The following is a 23,142-nucleotide window of genomic DNA, read 5'->3' on the forward strand; positions in this document are numbered from 1 at the left end:
CCCTCATTTCCTGACTGGTCTTATGCTATTACTTGTTAAATATGTTAGTTTCAGATAGAATCTTGAAAATCCTGCCAAAAGGAATTAAGTGATTTTTCCTATTTAACCAGAAATCTTTTGTATTCTGATTAGTATAACACACATTTCAAAATAAAGTCCATTTGCTATACAACTCCAAAACCCACCCCACAGTTACTATAAATGTATGTCCTCTACAGTTACCTTATTCCCAGTGAACAATTATAATGTAGAATACATTGAATCAGTGAAATGTACATAGTCGGCTGCTTAGTTTCTGCAGTAACCAGATAACATTCCAAATATGAAGGAGCAGCAAAGGCTGGAAACAAATACCATCTTCAAGTGATCATTATCTCACGTTAACATGGCAGAAGCACTGTAGTATGGACAATGAAAGTCTCATTCACAGATAATCATTAGGTTGCCAACACCAGAATTACCTAGGCAACAGAAAATGATGGACCTCTAGTAGGCAACAAGCTAGGGAGAAACGAGAGGGGACTAACCACTCAAAGAAAGAAGCTTGCTAGCCTCCTGAAAGTACTTTCCTTTAAGGGAGAGGGAAATCCCTAGTAAACTTACTAATGATTAGACTTGTGTACTTGGTCTCATCCTAATGCTAGCAGGGAAGAAAAAAGTAACAATTAGACCCCCTTAATAATGATAAATGTTAAATATAATGTATTCCAGCCTACATTTTGTACTAATGTGACATCTTTGCACTTAATTTTCAGATCATTTCCATGGGCCTCTCATTGTCCTATAGGGGCAGATGCAACTATTTTTCTGTTATGTGATACTGAGCAGGGTGCTGAGGAAACAAGCCATTTCCTCTATTAATTCCTTTACACCATTATCAAAACCATTGCTTCCAAATGCTTGGCATCCCTTTTTCCTTTCCTTCTTCAGTTAACACATTCATTTTGTTTATGCTACTTGACTAAAGTGTGACCTTGGAAAAACACTAAACCTAAGACTCACATTATCTATCTGTAAAATTGGTATTATAATATTTATTTCAAAACTGTTGAAATAACAAATAATACATATAAAATAATTTGAACAGTGCTTATAAACAGTAGGAACACAATGAATAGTGGTTGTTTTCAGGTCTCTCACTTCCTTTCTCTTGCCCTGTCAAAACCAAACTATGATGACAGAAGACCAAGAAGAATATGATGCATCCTCTATTCGAGGACCACTGCCAGAGAGGAAGGTATGTAAATCAACAACTATAGCATTGTGGTAAGTGTTGTAACATGGAGTATGAAAAGGACCATAGGGAAGCAGGTTTAATGGCCTAGTTTCCAAATCCATAAGACCTGTTTCCAGGGAGTAACTTATGAGATGATTGGATAATATCATCCTTTGTATAATTTATCTTTTCCAAATCAAATGTGGCATAGGAAAGTGAGGTAAGTGAAATAGACACTGTCACTCTATTTATAAGAATAAAGGACAGACTAACAGTTTGTAGTAAATTATTTTGTTTCAAATGTGTATTTATCAGACAATTTGAATAATTTTCATGTTTAATTTACTTGGTTTGCATCTGCTTGGGGCATCATGACTGCTTAATGAACATCTACTCTACTCAAATCCCAGTGTTAGACTCATCAAGCAAGATCTGGAGAAGCAATAGAATGTAGACGGAGAAAAATATATTTAAGAACAACAATAAGATAAGACTCAAGCATAGGAGGTGAGGCCTTGGCTTCTGGTTCTGGGCAGCAAAAGTGAGAATTCTCATTCCTCTTCAGTCCCACAGAAATGACCATATAGATATTTAAAATGAACATAAAAGACTGAAACTATAGCAATGAATAGAAAAAGGAGGGCCATCAAATAAGATACTTCACATTTCTAGTACAAGAAACAGCCAATGGAAGTGTATTAATGAATAAAGCAGAGCAGAGAAAGTGTACATAACCTAAATATGCCACCATACTACCAGTAGCACCAAATGCTGCCACTGCTGGGGGAGCTGACCCACAAATAGAGGGGCTCCAGAGGAGCACTTAGTTTGCACGTATAATGGAGGGTAGATAGGAGAAGCGGGACATGACACAGTGATACAAGGCCATAGGAGCCAGCTCCATGTCACTCACAGGGAACCACAGTCAGCAATAAAACAGGGTTCTCGTTTAATATACTGAATAAACTGGCTGTGTAAGTTAGTGCTTCTAGTGTAGGCAATATCTTCCTCAAAGTAAAGCCCTTGACATTCTGATATTTGGCAAAGGTGGTGAGGGTCTAGTTTGGTCCCCACCAGGTCCCTGAGAGACAAAGCTCCCAATCACATCTTCCTCACCTCTTGTTGAGGTGGTGGGGGAAGGAGACTATTTAACATAGTGAGCATAACCAGATTGTCTATCACACAATATATAATTAGATAAATGAGGATAATCAGGTTTGTGACAAAATAAATAGCAGGAAGAAGAGAAACACCATACTAATGAAACACAAAAATAACTCTGAACATTATGCTTAGTGAAATAAACCAGACACAGAAAGGCAAATACTGTATGGTTCCTAATATCTTATAGGAGGGGCCAAGAATAGATAAATTCACAGAGACAGATAGTAGAATAGAGCTTACCATAGACTGGAGGGAAGGCAGAAAAGAGAATGATCAATTAACGGTCACAGAGTTTTGTGACCATTCTCCATCACAGGGGATGATGGAAAAGTTTTCAATACAGATAGCAGTGATGGTTACACAACATTGTAGAGGTATTCAATGCCACTACACTGTACACTTATTAATGGTTAAAATGAGAAATATTAGGTAATGTATATTGCACCACAGTAATAAAAAAGACTTTAAAAGTCACTTTGGAAATTGAACAAATGGTGCTATGACAACTGAATATCCACATGCAAAGAATGAAACTGGATGCCTACCTCATATGGTATACAAAAATTAACTCAAAACGGATCAGGGACCTAAATGTAAGGGGTAAACCTATAAAATTCTTAGAAGAAAACATAGACATAAATATTTTTTAAAATGTTCATTTACTTTTGACAAAGAGAGTGAGAAAAGGGGAGGGCAGCGAGAGAGATGGGAAAAGAGGATCTGAAGCCAGCTCTGTGCCGACAGCAGTGAGCCTGATGTAGGGCTTTTTTTATTTTTATTTTTTAGTGAACAAAGGCATAAATCTTGATGGCTCTGGATTAGACAATGGTTTCTTAGATATGATACCAAAAGCAAAACAAACAAAAAATTAAAAAAAAAACGGATAAATAAAATGAAAAACTTCTGTGCTTCAAATGACACAATCAAGAAATTAGACTGATAGTCCATGGAATGGGAGAAAATATTTGCAAATCATATAAGGGATTCATATCCAGAATATACAAAGAACTGTTACAACAGAATACTAAAAAAACAAATAACCCAAGTTAAAAATGACCATGGTATCTTAATAGCCATTTCTCCAAAGAAGATATATATACAAATTGCCAAAAAAACCACATGAATAGATGCTCAGCAACTTTAGTAACTAGGGAAATGAAAACTAAAACCACAATGATGGGGCACCTGGGTGGTTCAGTTGGTTAAGTGTCCAAGTTTGGTTCAGGTCATGATCTCATGGTTTGTGGGTTCCAGCCTTGCATTGGGCTCTGTGCTGACAGCTCAGAGCCTGGAGCCCACTTCAGATTCTGTGCCTCCCTCTCTCTCTGTCCCTCCCCTGTTTACACACACTTTCTCTCTCACTCTCAAAAATAAATAAACATTTAAAAAATAGGGGCGCCTGGGTGGCTTAGTCGGTTAAGCGTCCGACTTTCGCTTAGGTCATGATCTCGCGGTTCGTGGGTTCGAGCCCCGCGTCGGGCTCTGTGCTGACTGCCAGCTCAGAGCCTGGAGCCTGTTTCAGTCTGTGACTCCCTCTCTCTCTGACCCTCCCCTGCTCACGCTGTCTCTCTCCTAGAAATAAATAAAACATTAAAAAAAAAAAAGTTTTAAAAAATAAAAAACCCTACAAGGATATACTACTTCTTACCCACTAAAATGGCTATAATCAGAAAGATAGATAATGACAAAATGTAAAGAAACTGGAACCCTCATACATTGCTGATAGAATTGCAAAATAGTGTAATGGCTTTGGAAAACAGCCTGGCAGTTTCTCGAAATGTTAAACATAGAGTTAGTGTATGACTTAGCAATTCTACTATATCCAAGAAAAATGAAAACATGTCACACAAAACTTGTGCACAAATTTCACAGCATCATTATTCATGTTTATTTTTTATTTTATTTATTTATTTATTTATTTATTTTTTTAATAGTTTATTGTCNCACCATTTCCGCCCTTCTTCTCCCCCTTGTTCCTCCGTCAAGTTCCTCCTAATCCTCCTATACGTGCAAACATAAGCAGCATCATTATTCATAATAGCCAAAAAGTGGAAACAAACCAATGTCTACCACCAGATGAATAGGTAAATAAAATGTGGTATACCCATATAATGGAATATTATTCAACCATAAAAAGGAATTAAGTACAGACACATGCTACAACATTTAATGACTTTGGAAACATAATGTGAAGTGAAAAAAGGCAGGCACAAAATACCACATATTATATGAAGTCACTTATCCCTCCAGAATAGGAAAACCTATACAGACAAAAAGTGGATTAGTAGTTGCCTAAGGCTGCTATAGAGAGAGAGGAAAGTTGAGAAAAGTGGAGAGTGACTGTTAAAGGCTACAGAGCTTCCTTTGGGGATGATGAAAATGTCTAAAATTAATAATGGTGAATATACTAAGGACTGCTGAATTATGCACTTTAAATTAGTATTACTTATATCTCAATAAAGCTTTAAGTAAAAAAAATGCTCAGTAAATGATGGTCATTATTGTTTTAAAAAATTACTTGAGGGGAAAAAAAAACAATTCAAGGAAAAGAAGAAATCTTAACTCTCATTCCTACTCATAGACAGACTTATCTATTAAAAGAAGGGGAGGTGGGAACATGATGGCCCAGACTCACTTTTCCCTCCTGTTCTTAATATAACTATTTACCCTGAAAATAATTCAATAGATAATGATTAAAGAACTCTGGGAGCTGGAAAGAAGGAAGACTGGACTGGCTAAGAACTTCAGGACTTGAGTCAGATTCCTGAGATCCCATGTATGCTGGGCTAAGCACCAGAGGGGTCTGCGACCTAAAACAACCAATAGGCATAAACAAAAAAATAAACACAAAACCAATAAAAGTCTATTCAGTCTGGCTACAGGATTCAGAAACAGGAAGCACAGCAGAGACTTGAGTTGGGAGATCTAACCCTAGCTCCTCAACTAAGCTCCTAAACAGTTAGTTGGCCAATTTGCCTTTTTCAGCAGGAGCTTCAAAGCTGCAGTGGCCCACCCAACCTCTGCTTCACACCAGGGCACTGGTGGGCGGGTATGACTGTAACATCAACAAAGCGCCAGTGAACTGTCCTGATAACTGCTCTGTAAACTGGGCTTCCAGGGGCAGACCAATTCACCTGCAGTAGCAGCAGCAAAGCTCTGAGAGCCATCTCAATCCCCACTGCACAACCACTGCACCAGCAGACAGTCTGATCTGCCTGCAGCAGCAGCTTCATAGCAGTGACAAGCCTACTCCAAGCCCTGTTCCACATCCGGGGAACCAGTAAGTGGGCTGGTCCACCTACATCAGCTGAGCTTGGTGTCCCTTAGTCTTCTACTCAGTGGCCAGGGAGAAATGGAGTATTACCTATAAAACACAAATCTGAACTGACAAGGATGTATCAGCTGAAACTAGGAGGCCAATGAAAGCAGCACAATGATTCTCAGTGCTAAAAGAAAGCAACTGTCAATCAGAAATTCTGGGTCTAACCAAAGTATCCTTTAGGAATGAGGGGGAAATAAAGACATTATCAGACAAAAGAAAACTAAGAAGTATGTTGCTAGTAGACCTATTCATAAATATCGTAAACAGTTAATAGGGGCACCTGCATGGCTCAGTTGGTTGAGCATCTGACTTCAGGTTAGGTCATGATCATGCAGTTTGTGAGTTTAAGCCCCAGATTGGACTCACTGCTATCTGCACAGAGCCCACTTCAGATCCTCTGCCTCCCTCTCTCTGCCCCTCCCCTGCTTGTGCTCTCTCAAAAAGAAATAAAACATTAAAAATTAATTTAAAAAATTAAAAAGCTATTAAATAGAAAGAAAATAACAACAGAAGAAGGCTAAGACATTCAGAAAGGAAACAACAGTGGAATAGTAAAAGTTGAGATAAGCACAATAGACTTTTACCTCAGGAATATCTTTATGGTTGAAGCAAAACTTTTCACACAATCTGATAAGCTGCTCAATAAATGCAGAGGAAATACTTTAAAAAGCAAAAAAGGAAAGAAAACTAAATGGAAGTAAGGTTTCTACACTCAAACAAAAATATCGATACTAGTTAGACTTTTGATGACTATGTATATGGTAATTCCTGGAAGAAGCATTAAGAAAATTTAAGAAATTAATATACTAAAAGTCATTATAAGTAAATCAAAACAGAATTCTAAGAAAAGTTCAAATAGCCCACAAGATGTTCTTAAACAGGTGAATGTTTGAACAGTGGTATGGTCATACTGTGAAGTACTACTCAGCAATATGCTGGACCAACTTGATATATTGCAACAGCTTAGATTTATCTTTTTGGAGTGAAGAAAGGTTCTGTACCATACAGTTCCGTTTATATAACATTTGTGAAATGACAAAACTATAAAATGGAGAACAGATTAGTGACTGCCTGGGGTTAAGAAGAGCAGTGAGGGAGTGGTTGTGGTTATAAAAGGGTAACACAAGAAAGTCTTAGGATGATATGACATTTTAGTATCTTGACTCTACATATGTAAAAATGGATATAGCTATGTACACACAAACACAAATGAGTGTATACATATAACAATGTGAATAAGTTCTATGAATTGTTTCATGTTAATTTTTTGGTTTTCACGTTGCACTACAGTTATATGGTAGTGAAGGGTTCACAGGCCCTCTTTGCACATTTCTTTGCAATTTCTTGTGGATCTACACTTATTTCAAAATTAAAAGTTAGTAACATTTATTGAATTAACACCTGAAATTTTTTGATTCCCCAAATTTGTAATAATTGTGACAATAATTTTAAATAAAAAACCAGGAATCTATGAAAATAATAATCATAAAACAAAGATGAGCTATTAGAAATTTTAAAAAGACTTTAAAAAAATTCAACAGAACAGCTGGAACCAAAAGTTGAGCAAGAGTCTCTGAAAATAAAGAAAAAAAATCCAAAACCAAACCAAACCAAACCCCAAAGAAATAGAAACCATTTGGATAAAAGGGAAGAGATACAGGGGACCACTCCTATAGGACTAGGATCTGACTAATAAAATAGCCCTAACAGAAAAAAAAATAGAATAATAAAGAAATAATTTAAGAAAACTTCCCACAGATGACTAAAGTCACGAGTGCAAAGCAGAACAAATGAAAACAAGACACACAGAAAAATAGGTTCCCGTGAAACATCAAAAATAAAGACACATTTTCAAAGGATATGATGCCAAAAATGTAGTTTTATTACAATGTTTAGAGTAATTAATTGATACATAAAAGAATTAAAAATAAATACTAAATATTAGAAGAGTAAGAAGGAAAGGAGGTTGAAGTATGCAAATGACCTTCCAAAACAAAGAAACAACAGAAACTGCAAGGTAAAATATCAAGCAAAAAGAATTACAAAGACATTATTCAGAAATTTGGAAACAGAGGTGAAAAAAGATATGGTTCTTAAATAAACACTTTTCTGGAGATAAGGAAGTGGCAGAATGGCTAATATTCCCAATGCAATGTTATGCAATGGCACTGTAATCTCATCTGCATTATTTCACTTTTCAAAATATGCATTTATACAATTTTTATACATATTCAAAAAAGGCATTGTCTGGGGCTTGGATTTTAAGGATTCTGACTGAAAAGAGGCCATTTTCAGTTGGGTTGAAGGTTGCACTGAGTGTAGAGTGGGTGAGGGCAGGGTGTTATATTAGATCAGCAAGTCTGCTGAGACTGTAGCACAGAAAGGTTGGGAGAAATTTGGAGAAACTTCATGATATAGGTGAAAAACAAGAAACTGAGGTGCTGTGTAGGGCCTCAAATGTTAGGATATGGAGTTTAGAATCCACCCTGAGGAGAGTAGGGAGTCATGGAAGGTTTTATGCAGGAAACTACAGTAACAGACCCAGGTGTTATAAGATCATGTGTTCTCAAGCACAGAGAATAAACAGAGACTGGAGACAGAGAAATTATGAAAACCATGCCACTGAGTAGTAACGAAGTCTAAGCAGTACACGGCAGTGGAGATGAATAAGAAGAGATCTATATGAATGGTACTGTGAGGGGAGAGACAATGTAAGAACCGTCTGGACAGAAGAGCTACTGGCATGAGAAGGGACTACTGAAGGCAAAGTCCTTATCCAAGACAATGACTGTGGAAAGGAGGGCAGATTTGAAGAGAGAAGATACCACATTTACATTAGAAATGTTGTGCTTTTGCTCCTCATCACTTATCATCAGGGAAATGCAAATCAAAACTACAATGAGATACCACTTCATAGCTGTCAGAATGGCTAAAATCAAAAACATAAGAAACAACAGGGGTCGGTGAGGGTGTGCACAAAAAGGAACACTCATGCTCTGTTGGTGGGAATGAAACTGGTATTGCCACGGTTTGGAGGTTCCTCAAAAAGTTAAAAATAGAACTACCTTATGATCCAGCAATCACACTACTGGGCATTTACCCAAAAATACAAAAACACTAATTCAAAGGGATACATGCATCCCTATAAAGCAGCATTATTTACAATATCCAAATTATGGAAGCAGCCCAAGAGTCCATTGACTGATAAATGGATAAAGAAGATGTATTATATATGCACACAATGGAATATTATTTAGCCATAAAAAAGACATGGATGGAGCTAGAGAGCACAACGCTAAGCAAAATTAGTCAGACAAAGACAAATACCGTATGATTTCACTCATATGTGGAATTTAATAAACAAAACAAACACGCAAAGGAATAAAATGAGAGCAAGAAAGAGAGTCAAAGCAAGAAACAGACTCTCTTTTTTTTTTAAATGTTTTATTTATTTCAGGAGAGAGAGACAGCATAAACAGGGGAGGGTCAGAGAGAGAGGGAGTCACAGACTCTGAAACAGGCTCCAGGCTCTGAGCTGGCAGTCAGCACAGAGCCCGACGCGGGGCTCGAACCTACGAACTGCGAGATCATGACCTAAGCGAAAGTCGGACGCTTAACCAACTAAGCCACCCAAGCGCCCCGCAAGACACAGACTCTTAACTGTAGAGAACAATCTGATGGTTACCAGAAGAGAGGGTGGGGGGATGGGTTAAATAGGTGATGGATATTAAGGAGAGCACTTGTGATGAGCACTGGGTATTGTATGGAAATGTTGAATCACTATATTGTACACCTGAAACTAATATAACATTGTATGTTAACTAATTAGAATTAAAATAAAAACTTAAAATAAATGTAATTCATAAAAAAGAAATGAATTTTATTTTTAAAAAAAAAATTTTTTTTTTAATGCTTTATTTATTTCTAGGAGAGAGAGAGAAAGCGTGAGCAGGGGAGGGNTTGCCTCTCTCCCTTTCCCCCACCATTTCCGCCCTTCTTCTCCCCCTTGTTCCTCCGTCAAGTTCCTCCTAATCCTCCTATACGTGCAAACATATGATATTTGTCCTTCTCTGCCTGACTTATTTCACTCAGCATAACACCCTCAAGGTCCATCCATGATGAATTTTATTTTTAAACAACTTTATTGACATATGATTGACATACGAAAAGCTGTATATATTTAATATATCCAACTGGATGAGTTGGAAATAAGTATACATCTAGAAATACTGGGTTTTAAATACTAGATCTGTGTGGAGAGATGATCACCAAGTAGTTGGAAATTCAAGTTTACATATTAGGAAAGAGGTTACAATTAGAGATATAAAACTAGAGACATATGCATGAGAATTCCACTATTCCCCATGACACACCTTCCTCTTGCATATACCTACAAGCACTGTTTTACTCAATCAAGTAAAACTGACTACCTTCTAATAACAGGTGTTATGATATTATGATGATACTGAAGCTACAAAAATAAATTAAACATGGTCTCTGATCTATTGGAACTTAAATTCTAAGATCTCCAAAAGGTGGGATTTGGTGGGTGGGTGGGGGGCTGTCAAAATCTCACAATAATATAAAGTATATTTGTCTACAGTGATTTTCTTTCTATTCCTCTAAACTTAATTATAAAAGAGGATTTGTTTTATTCTTTAAGTAACAGCAAGAGAAAGTAGCAATTTCTGACTAATAAGAGAGTAGTGAGGAGGGTCATTCAAGATGATACCATGTTTTTCCAACTCCAATTTTTTTTAAGTTTATTTATTTACTTTGAGAGAGAGAAAGAGAGCAAGGAAGGGGGGAGGGAGGGGGAGAAGACAGAGGGAGGAGGGAGGGAGAGAGACAGGGCTAGAATCCACAAACCATGTGATAATGACCTGAGCCAAAATCAAGTCTCAGATGCTTAACCAGTGGAGCCACCCAGGTGCCTCTCCAACCCCAGTCTTAAACCCAGGTATAAAAGTACTTCCCTTTTCATGAAATTAGTTTGCTATGGGTATTTCTATGAAAATCAACAGCCCTCAATTTAGTCCTCAATGTTTTAGGTTTGTAATTTGCTAATAGCCCTATGTATACTTGAAGGAGTGGACAATTCTACAGTTCTGACACACTTCCTGCTTTCTGGATTCTGGAAACTTCCTTCTGTCATAACCTTTCTATGAAGGAATGAGTTGATTCAGTAGTCCTGGGCTGTTCAAACTCTGAACATTCCCAAGAAAGGTATATTTGAAGGCTGACTCCTTGGAATGTCTGCCAGGGAAGAGTGTTTTTACATGCTTAATTAAGGCACCTGGCCAGCCTGTACCAGTTTGTCCAGATGGTTTAAGCTAACAGTGTGATTTATGGTGAACATCTGTTTTTTTCTCTGGGGAGCTACAGCTTGAATAGCCACGGCCAATCCTGCAGGTTTTACATGCCTACATGACTGACCCTCAATAAAAACTGGACACTCAAGCTTAAGCAAGTGTTGGTCAGCAACACTTTGCAACTTTTACACATTGGTGCTGGGTAACTGTGTCTCACATAACTCCACTGGGAAAGGACACTGGGAAGCTTGTGAGTCATTTCCTCAAGACTTGCCCTGTGTGCCTCTGCTGATTTTATCCTGTATCCTTTCACTGTAATAAATCGTAAGTGTAAGTATCACAGCTTCTGAGTCCTGTGAGTTCATCTAGTGAATCACTGAGGCAAAGGATAAATGGGGACCCCTGATATATCTTCCTTCAAAGTCAGGGATTTCTCTCATTTTCAGAAATTGTCTGAACTTTACTACTCTCTCTCTCTACTTTTTTCATCATTTGGCAGGGTTTGAAACACCTGGTCAATCCCTGCAGTTGCAAAGTCTGACCTGGACAATAATGACCAAGGAGTCTCTGACATCAACCCTCCAAGCAGAGGGCTATGTCTGACCTCTTTATTTCATCAGTCCATACTACCCAGTCCCAGCAACAGGCGAGGTCATGCCTGCTCTTGGCTACTGCTTAAATGGCTGAGAAAATGGCAAAGGTGTCTCACCTTTTTATTTTATATTTTATTTAAAAAACCTTTTTAACATTTATTTTTAAGAGAGACAGAAAGCACAGGAGGGAAAGGGCCAGAAAGAGGGCGACAAAGGATCTGAAGCAGGCTCTGCACAGTGAGCACAGAGCTCGATGCAGGGCTTGAACTCACAAACCATGCGATAATGACCTGAGGTGAAATCAAAAGTTGGTCACTTAACCAACTGAGCCACCCAAGGTGCACTAGCACCTCACCATTTTATATATCACCAAGCTCAACTAGGGTGGAGCAGGATGGCTCCCAGAAATTTTCTGATGCTGATCCTTGCACCACCTCCTTCTCAGGGACTGTACCCAACTCTGCATAGATGTGATCCCCATGAAGCTGCAGGAGAGAAGCCCTTGTCCTTACCCTACAGGAAGTCTCATATGTAGGAATGTGGCTCTGTCTGGGAGGCATGGCACAGATAACTTAGTAGCAACATTAGAAAATGGTTTCAACATAAAAAAAGAGCAAATTCTCCATAAAATCCACTCTCACTCACTTGTACTCTGATAAGCTTTCTTGAGTGAGAAAGAAAGAGCTGGAAGTATACTGTATGTAAAAAATTACACATAATCCACAGCCTTCGTTTTATGTACCAAGCATGAAATAATTGTTCAAATTGTTGTTAGCTATGTGATTTTATGCTCTCTGGCTCCTGTACCCACAACTCAAATCTGTGACCTATTACTTTATTTTCTAAGAAAAGGGTTTGAGATTTCATTACCAGAGAGAAGTGGGTCACACATGTGAAATGCTACGTAAATGTAAATGCTAGTCTTAAAATGGCTCAGAGTCACAGTACTGCATAATATGAAGTTAAATGTATTCCCTACTTTACCATTTCTTCAAGTAAAATCGTATATCCCAAATCTGTAAAGAATGTATACTTACAGTGTACTGACAGAGTGGTAATGAAGATAATGGCCAAATCATCACCTTACACAGGAATCAATGGGGCAGTGAAAAACTCCTCACACGTATTAGCAGAAGGATTTTATGTTCTTGAGAAAATCTTAACATTTATTTACAAGTCTCCCAAATAGCTTCTCATCTATAAATCAGTCAGAGTAATTACATGTTGTGTTGAAGACCAGCAAAAGAATCAGAGAAATAGTGTGATAGAAACTAATGGACCTGGCTGGCTCTCCATTTCCCTCATTAAAACAAGCGTGTGTGTGTGTGTGTGTGTGTGTGTGTGTGTGTGTAATATGTATACGCATGTTTTTTTTAAAATAAAGGGAGCATTTTTGATTTCATAAGCGTATCTTCTGGAAGTGCTGATGCTATTCTTATTAAATAAATGTTAACTGCTTGGAATCCCAGGCACACACTCAGGTTCATTCCCTCTCTCCTCAGGCAGTTTCCATAATCTACAACATTTTCATTTTAACAGTCCTCATTACTGGTATCATTTAATACTTGAGGGTTTGCTCAAATCAACATCAATCTTGCTGATCCTGCAAACACTTATTTTGTTGACACAACACAGTCTGAATCCATAGCTACTAAATGTAAAAAAATTTAAATTATTCCTTCACCCAACATGTCACCAAGTACTAAGAACAACTCTGTCAGTCACTCAGTGCTGTCATGGAGACACAGCAACGGAGAGACACTAAGCACAGGCCCTTACATGGGATCCCACTTCCTTCAATAATATGCCATTTCATCTGTCCCCTTGCCTATTCATATATACTGCATCCTCCCAAAAACATTTATCACCTTAAAGTCAACTACCATGAAGATGAAAGTGTTTGCCTGAAAGACATCTTGTTGGACACGTGTGACTCATATTTCTTCATTAACAAATAATCCCTTTCCACAAGTATATATTAAATAACCAGAAAAAAGCCTTGCCCTCAAAAAAAGCAATGAAAAACCCATTCAGAATAAAATTTTTTTAACTTTTAAATGTCTTTAGATGAGTCTAAATTAAGAAAACAATATCCTTACTTGATTGGAAAACCTCATGCTCACGTTACGTTGATTCTGTAGTGGGATATAGCGCTGGACAGGATCAATGTCTTTAGGACTGATTAATTCATCAGCTGAAAAAAAAAAAAAAAGAAAGAAGGGAAATGACATTACCAAAGATGCATCTGCACAACTCTATAAACCAACTAGACCTAATAACTATAGACTATCCAACAAGACCAGAATATATATACTCCTCAATGCACATAGAACATCTTCCATATAAGAGGCCATAAAATAATCCTTAATAAATTTAAAGAATTAAAATTCTATAAAGTGTGATTCTGACCACAAAAGAATGAAATTAGAATTCAATAAACAGGAAGAAGTTTTAGAAATTCATAAATATATGGAAATTAAATAACACACTATAACCAATGTGTCAAAGAAGAAAACAAATGGGAAGTAAGAAAATACTTTCAATTACATGTTCTGATGAGATGATTGAAAATGAAGACACAATATACCAAAACTTATGAATGTAGCTAAAGCAATGCTTGGAGGAAAATTTGGAGCTGTAAGTGCCCATATTAAACAAGGGAGAAAAATTTCATATCCATAACCTATCTTTCCATCTTAAGACAGTGGATGAAACTGAGAAAACTAAATCAAAAGCAAGCAGAAGGAAGGGAATAATAAAAATTAGAGTGGAAATTATGAAATAGAATATAGAAAAACAAAAGAGAATATAAATGAAACTAAAAGTAGATTCCTGAAAAACTCAAAAGTTGACAAACCTTTAGTTCGACTGACCAAGACAAAAGAAAAAAGACTAAAATTACTAAATCAGGAATGGAAGTTAAGAATATCCTTAAGGATTATAAGAGAATACTATGAACAAATGTATGCCAATAATTTAGATAACCTAGATGGATATGAACAAATTCCCAGAAATATACACATTACAAAAAACTAACTCAAGAAAGAATAGAAAATATGAACCCATTTATAATAAGTCACTGAAGCTTTCTGGGGGAAAAACAAAAACAAAAACAAAAACAAAAAAGCAAAAGCCCAGGACCTGATGGCTTCATTGGTGAATTCTACCAGTTAAGGAAGAAGTAAAACAAATCTCTCACAAACTTTTCCAAAATAGTAGGGGAAATACTTCCCAACTAATTCTAAGAGGCCAGTATTACCCTAATTAAAAAAAAAATCATATTCACCACAAGAAAATTATAAATCCAAATCTCTAATGAATATAGATATAAAAATCCTCCACAAAAAAAATAGTAGCAAACTAAATCCATTAACATATGAAAAAGATTACACACCATGACCAAGTGAGATTTATCCCACAAGGATGACTTCATTTCCCCCAAATCAATCAGTGTAGTAATATAATATCAACAGAATAGAGGACAAAATAAAAACTACAAAATCATCTCACAAGACATAGAAAACACATTTGACAAAATTCAACGTTCTTTCATGACAAAAAGCATTCAACAAACTAGATAGAATGGGACTTTCTTGACCTTATAAAGGGAATCTACAAAAACCCCATGGCTAACATCATAATCAATGGTAATAATGAATGTTTTGGCCCAAAATCAGGAATAAGACAATGATGTCAACTCCTGTCACTTCTATTCAACAGTGTACTAGAGGTTACAGCCAGAAAAGTGAGACAAGAAAAAATAATAAAAGGCATCCAGACTGAAAGAAGAATCTAAAGTAACTAAGATAATGTGGTACTAGGGGCACCCGGGTGGCTGAGTTGGTTCAGTGACCTGACTACTGATTTTGGCTCAGGTCATGATCTTATGGCTGGTGAGACTGTGCTGGGCTCTGCATTGACAGCACAATGCCTACTTGGGATTCTCTCTCTTTAAAAATAAATAAATAGGGGCACCTGGGTGGCTTAGTCGGTTAANGAGCATGAGTGGGGGAGAGGGACAAAGGCAGGGAGAGAAAGACAGACAGAGAGGGAGAGGGAGAGACAGAGAGAGAGAGAGAGAGAAAATCTTAAGCAGGATCCATGCTCAGCACAGAGCACAACGTGGGGCTCAATCTCATGACTCTGGGATCATGACCTGAACTGAAATCAGGAGTCAGACGCTTAACCCACTGAGCCACCCAGGTGCCCCATAAACAAATAAACATTTTTAAAGAAGTTTTTCAAAAAGGATAATAATGATGTGCTAATATAAAGATAGATTAATGGAATAGGAGTGAAAGTGTAGAAATAAATCCTTACATTTATGGTTCACTGAATTTTGACAAGCGTGCCAAAACAATTCAATGGGGGAAAAGGGTTTTTTTTTTTTTTCCCCACAAATAGTGCTGGGACAACTGGTATTTATAGGCAAAAGAATACAGCTGGACCTCTTCCTCAAACCACCTATAAAGCTTAACTCAAAAGAGATCAAAAGTTAAATATAAGAGCTAAAATTATAAAACTGTTAGAAGAAAATAAAAGGGTAAACTTTGTGACTTTGGATTAGACAAAGCTATAAAATGAAAACAAGTGACAAAAGAAAAAATGAAATAAATGGAGCTTTGTCAAATTACAGCCTCTGGGACCTCAAAAGACACCATAAAAAAAGTGAAATGACAACTCACAGAAGGGGAGAAAATATTTACAAATAGCATATCTTGTAAGGGACTTCTATCTTGAATATCTTTAAAAAAAACTCTTATGACTCAATAATAAAAAGACAACACAATTAAAAAATGGTCACAGTTTCTGAATAGATATTTCTCCAAAGAAGATATATAAATTGCCCATAAGCATACAAAAAGATGCTCAACAACATTAGTAATTTGGGAAATGCTTATGAAAATCACAATGAGATACCATTTCATACCCATTAGGATGGCTATTGTCAAAAAAAGAAACAAGAACAAGGGTTGGAAAGGATGTAGAGAAATTAAAACCCTCACACATATTGCTGGATAGAATGCATACTGGTACAGTTACTTTGGAAATCACTCTGGAATTGCTCAAAATGTTAAACACAGAGCTTTAATACGATTCAGCAATTCTACCCCTAGGTATATATATACCTAAGAGAAATGAAAACATATGTCAAACAATAACTAGTATATGAAAGTTCACAGCAGCATGATTATAAAAGCAAAAAAAAAAAAAAAAAGTGGAAACAATACAAATGTCCACTAATGGATGAACAGATAAATCCAATGTGGTATATACATACAATGGAATGTTATTTGGCTGGAAAAAGAATTAAGTTGCTGATATAGAAATGAATCTTGAAGACCATACATTATATAATTCAAGGTATATGAAATGTCCAGAATAGGCAAATACACAAGGATAAAATGCACATTAATGAGTGTCCAGTGTTTGGGGAAAGGGTGAAATGATTAGGGTTAAGTGGAGAGTGACTGAGTAAGAGGTTTTTTGATGGGTGACGTAAATATTCTAAAATTGATTGTGGTGATGGCTGTACAACTCTGAATATACAAAAAAAAAAAAAACCCAATGAATTGTAAACCTGGAATAGGTTAAGATATAGTATGTAAATTATACCTAAATAAAGCTGTTCTAAAAAGAATGTATTTGCATTCTCTCAAGAAAGGAAACCAGTTCATGAAGAGGAGACTTAAGTGTTTCCTGAGGGGAATACTAAGTGTTTCCTGATACTAAATTCTAAAAGAGATTTCTGGGGGCACTTGGGTGGCTCAGTCGGTTGAGCGTCCAACTTCAGCTCAGGTCATGATCTCACGGTTCGTGGGTTTGAGCCCACATCAGGCTCTGTGCTGACAGCCAGCTCAGAGCCTGGAGCCTGTTTCAGATTCTGTGTCTCCCTCTCTCTCTGACCCTCCCCTATTCACGTCTGTCTCTCTCAGAAATAAATAAAAAACATTTAAAAATTTATAAAAAAATAAAAGAGATTTCTGAGACAGGGCATTCTTCATGGGGCTAACCAGCATGAAAGCCATGTCTTCAACTGCTGTTGTACTGTAAACATGGAAGCTCTTTTCATGCGGTAGTTCCTTTTGGTAACTTTTGATAAAGTCTAAGGACATAAAATAAGGAAGGCAATTTAGAGAGTTTGGAAGGGGAGGGTGTGGAGAATGTACTCCGAGTCAGTGGTTCTCTGCTATCTTCTGTTATAACACACCTCAGAGAGATTCGACATTGGAAGCTCAGCATACCAGGGATTCTCCATGGATGTGAAGAGGACTATGCTGGGAAGAGGTGGTGGGAACAAAACCTTGAAGTTTAATACTGCATAAACTTGTTGGAGTGCAAGTTGACAGTATCTATGCCAATTTACAGCAGACATACTCTGTCCCAGCAACTGCAAATCTTTAAGGTTATCTTAGTTACACTCAGACATATAAAAGTTAAATGAATAATAATGTAAAAAAAAAAGAATTTGACTTCTCCCAAAGTGAATCTGAACACTTTATTTTTGCTACACTCAAGCTATGAAAATGTGCTCATTTCATGTTTCATCTTCAGTTCTATACTGAATACATAAAAATGACACCATGCTGAGTTTTGTTTAAATTCACCCATGTATAATATTTAATTTGAAAAATACACCTCATTTTCCATAGCTTTTTAGGTACTTCTTTTAGTCAGTGAATAATTCTGAAAAACAGAACAGAGAGTCAACTACACTGACACTTGTAAATTTCTTTGCAGCTGTGGTAAGGTTTCTCATTATATAGGTTTTTCTATTCTGGGTAACTTCAGGGCACATATTCAATGTTATCACCAAAGGTGTTTTTAGTAACTCTTGAAAGATGCTTTTAATTACATTACAAGTGATATTAATGATAGCATGACAATAAAAAGGAGGAACAGCAATTGCAGAGGCCACAGAAGCCACCGCACCCACTGCTGCCTCCGCAACAGCAACCACAGCAACGCTTACCCGGTGCTTAATATGTTTCTAGCCTTGTTTGCAAATTTACAGCAGACATACTGTATTAAATACACATTAATTCATTAATCCTAAAGGCATCCTTATCATTTTACAGATGACCAAATGGAGGCACTGAGCAGCTAAGCAACTTGCACATGGCAGGTTAAGTGACAGAGCTTAGATTCAAACACAGGCTGTCTCTCTCTGGGATCTGTGTTCTTAGCCCATACTAATCTTGCTGTATAAAAACACTGACACTGTATACAACACAGATGGAAAAGATACCACGAGGAGAAGACAGTAAACAAATAATTTAGATCTTGATATGTTATAGCTTTCACATTCAAATCAGGAAGCATATCACAGAACATTCTTCTCTCTGAAAAAAAAATACACTTTTGCAAAATTTAAAACAAACCAATATAGGCTTAATTATGACAAATATCGACATATAATTTCTATTTATTAATATCAGTGGAGCTCATGATGCAGGATTGATTAGTATAGTGATAGTCTAAATAGCACCAAATTATTTCCCTATCTCATTTGTCTGATCATTGAGATGTGAAAAAATTTTCACTACCAACAAGCATTTTACATAATTAATGTTTCACTGTCTTTCTACAGAAATGAAATTCTATCTTTATTATTTTGTTATTTATAAATGATGACAGAAAAATGAAGAAATCTTATATCCTTGGAAAGCATAAATATTAATCTATTAAAATTGATATGAATCAAATAGTTTAACCACATCCCTTGAAAAAGCTTATTTCTTGGCATTTCTTTCTCATTTTTCTCTTTGTGCTGCACCTGTATATCTAGCTTAATGTTCCAACTTACATCTTGTGCTCCCCACAGACTGTATGCTTCTTTTTCATGGCTATACCCCACTTTCTCACACAGCAACTTCCATATAGTAGGCACTCAAGAGACTTATTAAACAAAATAATAAATTGGTGGGTTAACAAATTCGGGCACATCAGTTGCTGTAATCATTGTTTTAATTTCCATAATGGTAAAAATGACTAATGCCTTAAAAAGGTCAGGTTAATAGACATTTTTTTCACTGCATTGCTTTTTATCATTCAGGAGGCAAAATAAGAATTTCTCACTGCTGATTCTATGGCACTGACTTTGTGGTGGAAAAGAACAAGTCTGAAAGATCTTGTGCCTGAAAAAAAATGAAAATAAGAAACAAGGATAAAAGAGCAATGGCTTTCTAAATTTCAGAGTACAGTCCGAAACCTCACAGATAACTAAGCATTTCTATAAATAAGGACAGCCATCTTTAAACCCTTATAGGACAGATTAGGTTCATTAATATTTGTATTTTTTATGCACAGAAATTTTATGAAATATACCCTGGGTTTACTTCAAACAATCACTCTTGAAGGTAAAAAGAAAATATGAAGAAGAATTTTTGTTTCTTTAATAAAATGACAATTCAAAGAAAATTTAACAAAGTAATTTTTTTGTCATGACACCAAAATTACATAGGACACATTAAAATAGGCTCAGCAGATAATTTATGGGGGAAAATTATGTGCTTCAAAGCCTGATTCTCAGCAGCAGGGACACATATTAGTAACACATGTATTACGAAATAAGCTAGAGAGAAAAAGAAAATGTAGATCCTCAACTCATACATTATACCAAAAAAATTCCAAACTTACCAGTATTTTTAACTCAATTAAGTAACAAGGATAGACTTCCTAAAATTAAATGTTAAATTCTGTGGTCAGAATTAAATTAAAAAACAATGATAGATCTAATTATATGAAGATTTCAAATTTCATTCATCAAAAAACAGTGCAACGTTCATTGGCAAACAAACTAGGAAAATACCAGAGAGGATTAGTATACCTAATATGTAAAACATTCATGCAGACTGTGAAGAAAGACCATAAAATAAAGGTTAAATGGGCAAAATTACTGGACAATTCACAGAGGACAAGAAATGACTAAGAAATATGTCTTTAACAATAAGCATGTAAATGAAAACAGGATGCAAATTAAGTTAGCAAGGTTTTTATTTTTAATGAGCATATTTAATGCCACAAAGGTTACACGTGACACAATCATCCTGCAGACTCCTGAGTAAATCAGTAAAGCACCAGTCATGGGCTATGTGACCTGGGGTGAGTTGCTAAACTCTTCTGAGCCTCAGTTTATGATATACAGTATCCATCTCATAGAGAAGCTAGGAATAATACTTGTAATAATACTTAGGATAATACTTGTAAAGGGCAGAGCACAGAATCAGACACATTTTGAGGCAAGTATTATTAGCATTTCTGGGAAACAGTCTGACAGTATTTATGTAGTCTTCTCAGACTCTAGTCATTACTGCTTTTATATTCAATTTTACTAATATATTTTAAGGGTGGGAATCATAAATTTTTATACACGTTTTCTAGCCCTAGTAGCAATTCAACTAAAAATTTTAGTTTTAAGAAAGCCAGAGATTTATACAAGCTACAGGAAGAAAATTTCCTTGCATGAAGCTTTTAAAGTAATACTGTACTACATGTACTCTCAAGATGTTTATAATGCCTGCTGCACAGAAATCCGACATTTGGGTACTAGCAATCACAAAGATACCACGAAAAAGATAACAAAAGTGCACAGAAATCAGTGTCTTACTGCTTAAAGTTTCCTGAAGTGTAACAGCTGGGAAATCTCTTAGCAACCACAATGTAGAAAGATATCTGTGTACTCTTATCTGTTTGTTTTATCTTTAACTGATCAGTAACAAAACCATGTGCTATATTGAGTAAGGAGTCAACTGCATTTAAAGTCAAGAGACCAAAGAAAATCAAGACCTCCCAGTTTCTTATGTCTTCATGCACACTAGGGGGCACTTGATCACTAACTTTAGCTTTTAAAAAAAAGCATTAGATTTCCAGGCTCAATCAGTGGAGCAAATGGACTTACCTTAGTTACAAACACTAGAATTAGGAAATAGAGTATCAGAATAATTAGGCTGCCCTCTGAGAGACAGAAATATTTCCTAGGTTGTCACATTGGATTCTTGCTATAGAGCTACTGGCTATCAATACTAACATACAGTAGCCCTCTACAAATACCAGCTAAATCATGGAGAAGATGAATAGTTAAGTAGCAACTAGCATCATAACATTTTCTTCTTGTGATGTTTTGTGGCTATGGGGTACCCACAAGGAGGGCCCATGAACATTCTGAGTTGCCTGGTTAATATGAACTATGAAATATATTTTAACAAATACTATCTCCTAAATAGTGATTGAGAGATGGAGGGAGTGTAGAAGGAAGTATAAGAAGACCTATTGAAGTATATATCTTTCTCATAGTAAATGTTTTATGCATATTTCTTCATTAGTGAATCCTTATAACATAAAAATAAAGAAACTGATGATCACAGAAGTTAAGAAAATTATTCAAGTCACGTAAGTAGTAAGCAGTAGAAACTGTATTCAAATCCTAAACTGTCTAGTTTCTTAAGTTCATGACCCCAAAACTCTTAATCTTTCCTCCACAGTCCAAGAAAAACATGATGAAAAAAACAAAGGGAAACTAGCAGAGAAGAAAATATAGGAAAAAGATGATATATCAGAAAAAGAATCTATATACAAGTGTGCTAGGTGTTAATAATCATTTAAAACATAGTTTCTACTGCAAAAATTACTGGATTCCAAACAATGACTTACTAAAGAACTTTTGGATAGCAAAGATATTAAGTTCGGAACTTTATATTTTCATAACATTTTGGATATTTTATAGTACCTCTATACCTGTTTTATCATGTTCAAAGTCTCTTACACTCCCAAGAAATTCAATAACACCTACCTCAAAAAGAAAAAAAAACACCTTTACGGGGCACCTGGGTGGCTCAGTTAAGCATCCGACTTCGGCTTAGGTCATGATCTCACGGTTCGTGGGTTCAAGCCCTGCATTGGGCTCTGTGCTGACAGCTAGCTCAGAGCCTGGAACCTGTCTTCGGATTCTGTGTCTCCCTCTTTCTCTGACTCTCCCCTGATCATGCTCTCTCCCTCTCTCTCTGTCTCTCTCAAAAGTAAATAAGACATTAAAAAATAATAATAGAAGAAGAAAAAACCCTTTGTAAAATTCAAGAAAATTTTCATTCATTTGAATATTTTGGGAGTTTATGTTTGTTAGAAAGTTGTAGTTAATAACAATTGCTTGATATTTTCAAGCTTAATCAGAAAACATTGTTTTAATTCTTGATATATATTTATTTATAAAGGTTTTTTAAAATGTTTATTCATTTTGAGAGAGACAAAGAGAGCACAAGGTTGGGGGGGAGTGGCAGAGAGAGAGGGAGAGAGAGAATTCCAAGCAGACTCCACGCTTAGGATGGAGCTCAATCCGGGTCTCAAACCCACAACTGTGAGATCATGACTGAGCTGAAATCAAGAGTCAGATGCTTAACCAACTGAGCCACCCAGGAGTCCCTTGATATTTATTCTTAACTTTTTCAAAGTATGCATCCTAAAAAAAATTCTTCTATCCACCTATCTTAAGTTATACAGTATGTAAAGCTCTGATCTTTAATGATTTGGGATCTTATA

General features: G+C 36.2%; 1 protein-coding gene across 3 annotated transcripts in view; it reads right to left on the reverse strand.

The window, feature by feature from the left end:
- The window catches only part of PHKB (phosphorylase kinase regulatory subunit beta), a 237,841-nt gene that overhangs the window by 87,196 nt on the left and 127,503 nt on the right, over positions 1-23,142 (reverse strand). For all 3 annotated transcript variants that reach the window (XR_013331934.1, XM_077751419.1, XM_077751418.1), the window contains one exon: positions 13,707-13,801. Coding sequence is in view for 2 of the 3 variants with exons in the window: in XM_077751419.1 (XP_077607545.1) it covers positions 13,707-13,801 (95 nt within the window). In the remaining variant the exon portion in view is untranslated. The remainder of the gene's footprint in view (positions 1-13,706; positions 13,802-23,142) is intronic.

The sequence above is a fragment of the Crocuta crocuta genome, unplaced genomic scaffold (assembly GCF_008692635.1).
Source record: "Crocuta crocuta isolate KB4526 unplaced genomic scaffold, BGI_CrCroc_1.0 scaffold124, whole genome shotgun sequence".
In the NCBI taxonomy this organism is placed as follows: domain Eukaryota; kingdom Metazoa; phylum Chordata; class Mammalia; order Carnivora; family Hyaenidae; genus Crocuta; species Crocuta crocuta.